Source organism: Puntigrus tetrazona, chromosome 11, assembly GCF_018831695.1.
Source record: "Puntigrus tetrazona isolate hp1 chromosome 11, ASM1883169v1, whole genome shotgun sequence".
NCBI classification, from domain to species: domain Eukaryota; kingdom Metazoa; phylum Chordata; class Actinopteri; order Cypriniformes; family Cyprinidae; genus Puntigrus; species Puntigrus tetrazona.
In genome coordinates this window covers 16553737-16555933 of record NC_056709.1, presented here as the reverse complement: position 1 = coordinate 16555933, position 2197 = coordinate 16553737, and the positions used below count along the sequence as shown (strand labels likewise).

The window sequence follows — 2197 nt, the reverse complement described above, 5'->3', positions numbered from 1 at the left end:
GTGCCTTAAGCCACGCATTGTGTAGCTGAGTGGTTTATTCCTAAGATTTTTAAAATATTTGCATTAAATAACTTCCTCCGCAGCGAATGGGTGCCGTCGGAATGAGTCAAAACTGCCGATAAAAACATCACAATAATCCACAAATATCCCTAGTGAAATCTGGCGTGCTTGCAATAAACAAATGCATAACTAAGACGACTTTAAACACTTACTTCTGGGCAAAATAGAGTTATATCTATCTGTAACGTAGTTTTTTTTCCAGTGAAAGGTTGAGATGTGTTGTTTTAAACAGCTAGAGGGATCATGATGTTTGCCTGCGTCCCCATGCCGACCCTGAGAGCCATGCTGTCCAAGGATCTGCATCCCCAGCAGTATGGTAAACTCAACAGAAACAAAAACTTTAAATGCGCTTCATCTAAGTGTAAGCTTTAGTCGAGGTGATACTGCATGTTATATGATACTTCATGAGAGTCCTCTGCTGTGTTTTTCGACAGGGCGAGTCTTTGGGATGCTCCAGCTGCTTCTGGCTGTGACCGATCTCTTGTCTAACGTCTTTTTCACCTCCGTTTACCCGCTAACTCTCGGCTGGTTCAGCGGCTTCTGCTTCCTCCTCTCCTGTGCTGTTAGTTACATCAGCGCTGTCCCGATCATGTACGTATATATATCCGTTGCTAAAAGACAGTTATGAGCAAGATCATGCAGAGTAACGGTTGTTCATTTTGTTTTCCAGTTATCGAAATGGCAGAGACACGCGTCTCGGATCCATTTGAAACGTTGACCTACAGGAAAAGGTGTCTGTTCTCGTTTTGATTCAGCACTATGGAGCGTGATGGAAAAATAATAGGATTCATGCAAGCAATGCTTCCGCATTCTTCCCCAAAAAGCATTGCATTACCTGATGAACTTTGCATTTGATAAGAAAAAATGTTTCTGTACTCTCGCAAAAATAAGGCATGCACAGCAAAAATCGCAATGCTTTTTAACTACATTTTCACGTCCCCTCGCAAACGTTATAAAATGTCTAATTCTAATTCAATTTAGTTCACCAATTTATTTCCCCTGCAAAAGCACTGCAATAGCTTTCCTCCCGCGTTATGCTATTTCCAAACTAGTTTTGGCTGCAAGCAAAACAGAAAGCTTTTGCAAATGAATTTGAAAGTTTAGCAAAAAATGAAAAAGATGTTGCAGGCAAAAGCACAGTTTCTCAGGGTGTCGTTAAAGCATTTTTTTTCTCCCATGACTACGGGCTCTGTGCATTTCTCTTAGTAATAACATTTGATTGCAGTAATATACTGTGCGATGCATAATTGAATGTCGAAGAACTGGAGAACTAAAACGAGTATGATACAAAAGTCTGCCCAGCTTTCTTGCAAAACACAAGATAAGGTAAAATAGGTGGAAATATTTAAGTCTAAATACAAAATACTATTAGCATTTTAGGACTGTTTTTCATGTTGGAACATATGGTTTATTAATAGTACAGTAAATACTATGTTTCTTCTCTGTATAATTGTCAATAAATCTCCTTTAAGAAGAGGTTATTTGCTCGATCATGCTATTCTTTACTGGGGTAGTTCTACAAGCTTTTCTCCAGTTTGTTTCAGAAATGATTATTTTTTCATATAAATATCTAGAACAACAAGCAGAATATTTAGTAAAACACATTCTTGCTTATGTTTCACCATCATGATGTTTTACGTGTAATGTCCAACAGCTGCCACATGGTGTCCTCCAAGAGGATTGGATCCGGTTTAACTAATACTTTACAGTTGTATTTCAGCGAGTCACGCATATATTTTGTAAATATATTAAATCAAACTATTGTATAAATTCCTAACAGACCAAACATTCTTTTGAGAAGCCGTTCTTTCTGATATTTCACAACATATTCCATTCCATACTTTACGACTTTAAGCGAGTTTCGATTATAATGAATTACAATTCATGAAATACAAAATTATCTAGTCAAAAGCTGTATTTTGACAAAATTATAATGAAAAATATACATCTTAAATGTAAAATACATTAAATTAAACACATGTTAGAACTAGCTTAAGTGCTCAAGAATTCAAATTTTTGATTTGACGATTAATATACTTTTTTTTTCTTTAATGAAGACCAGATTTTTTTTTTTATGGAGAGAGTTTTAAAACTTTTTATATAATTAACAATTATTTTGTTATTATTATTATTATTA

At 35.5% G+C, this 2197-nt stretch overlaps 1 protein-coding gene across 1 annotated transcript; it reads left to right on the top strand.

Moving 5' to 3' along the window:
- Window positions 1–258: 258 nt before the first annotated feature.
- Window positions 259–1526, top strand: LOC122354663 (thymic stromal cotransporter homolog). The gene is made up of 3 exons (XM_043252937.1): window positions 259–376; window positions 495–651; window positions 731–1526. Exons 1-3 carry the CDS (start codon window positions 304–306, stop codon window positions 768–770), a joined length of 270 nt encoding a protein of 89 aa, XP_043108872.1. The 5' UTR covers window positions 259–303; the 3' UTR covers window positions 771–1526.
- The last annotated feature ends 671 nt before the right edge of the window (window positions 1527–2197 follow it).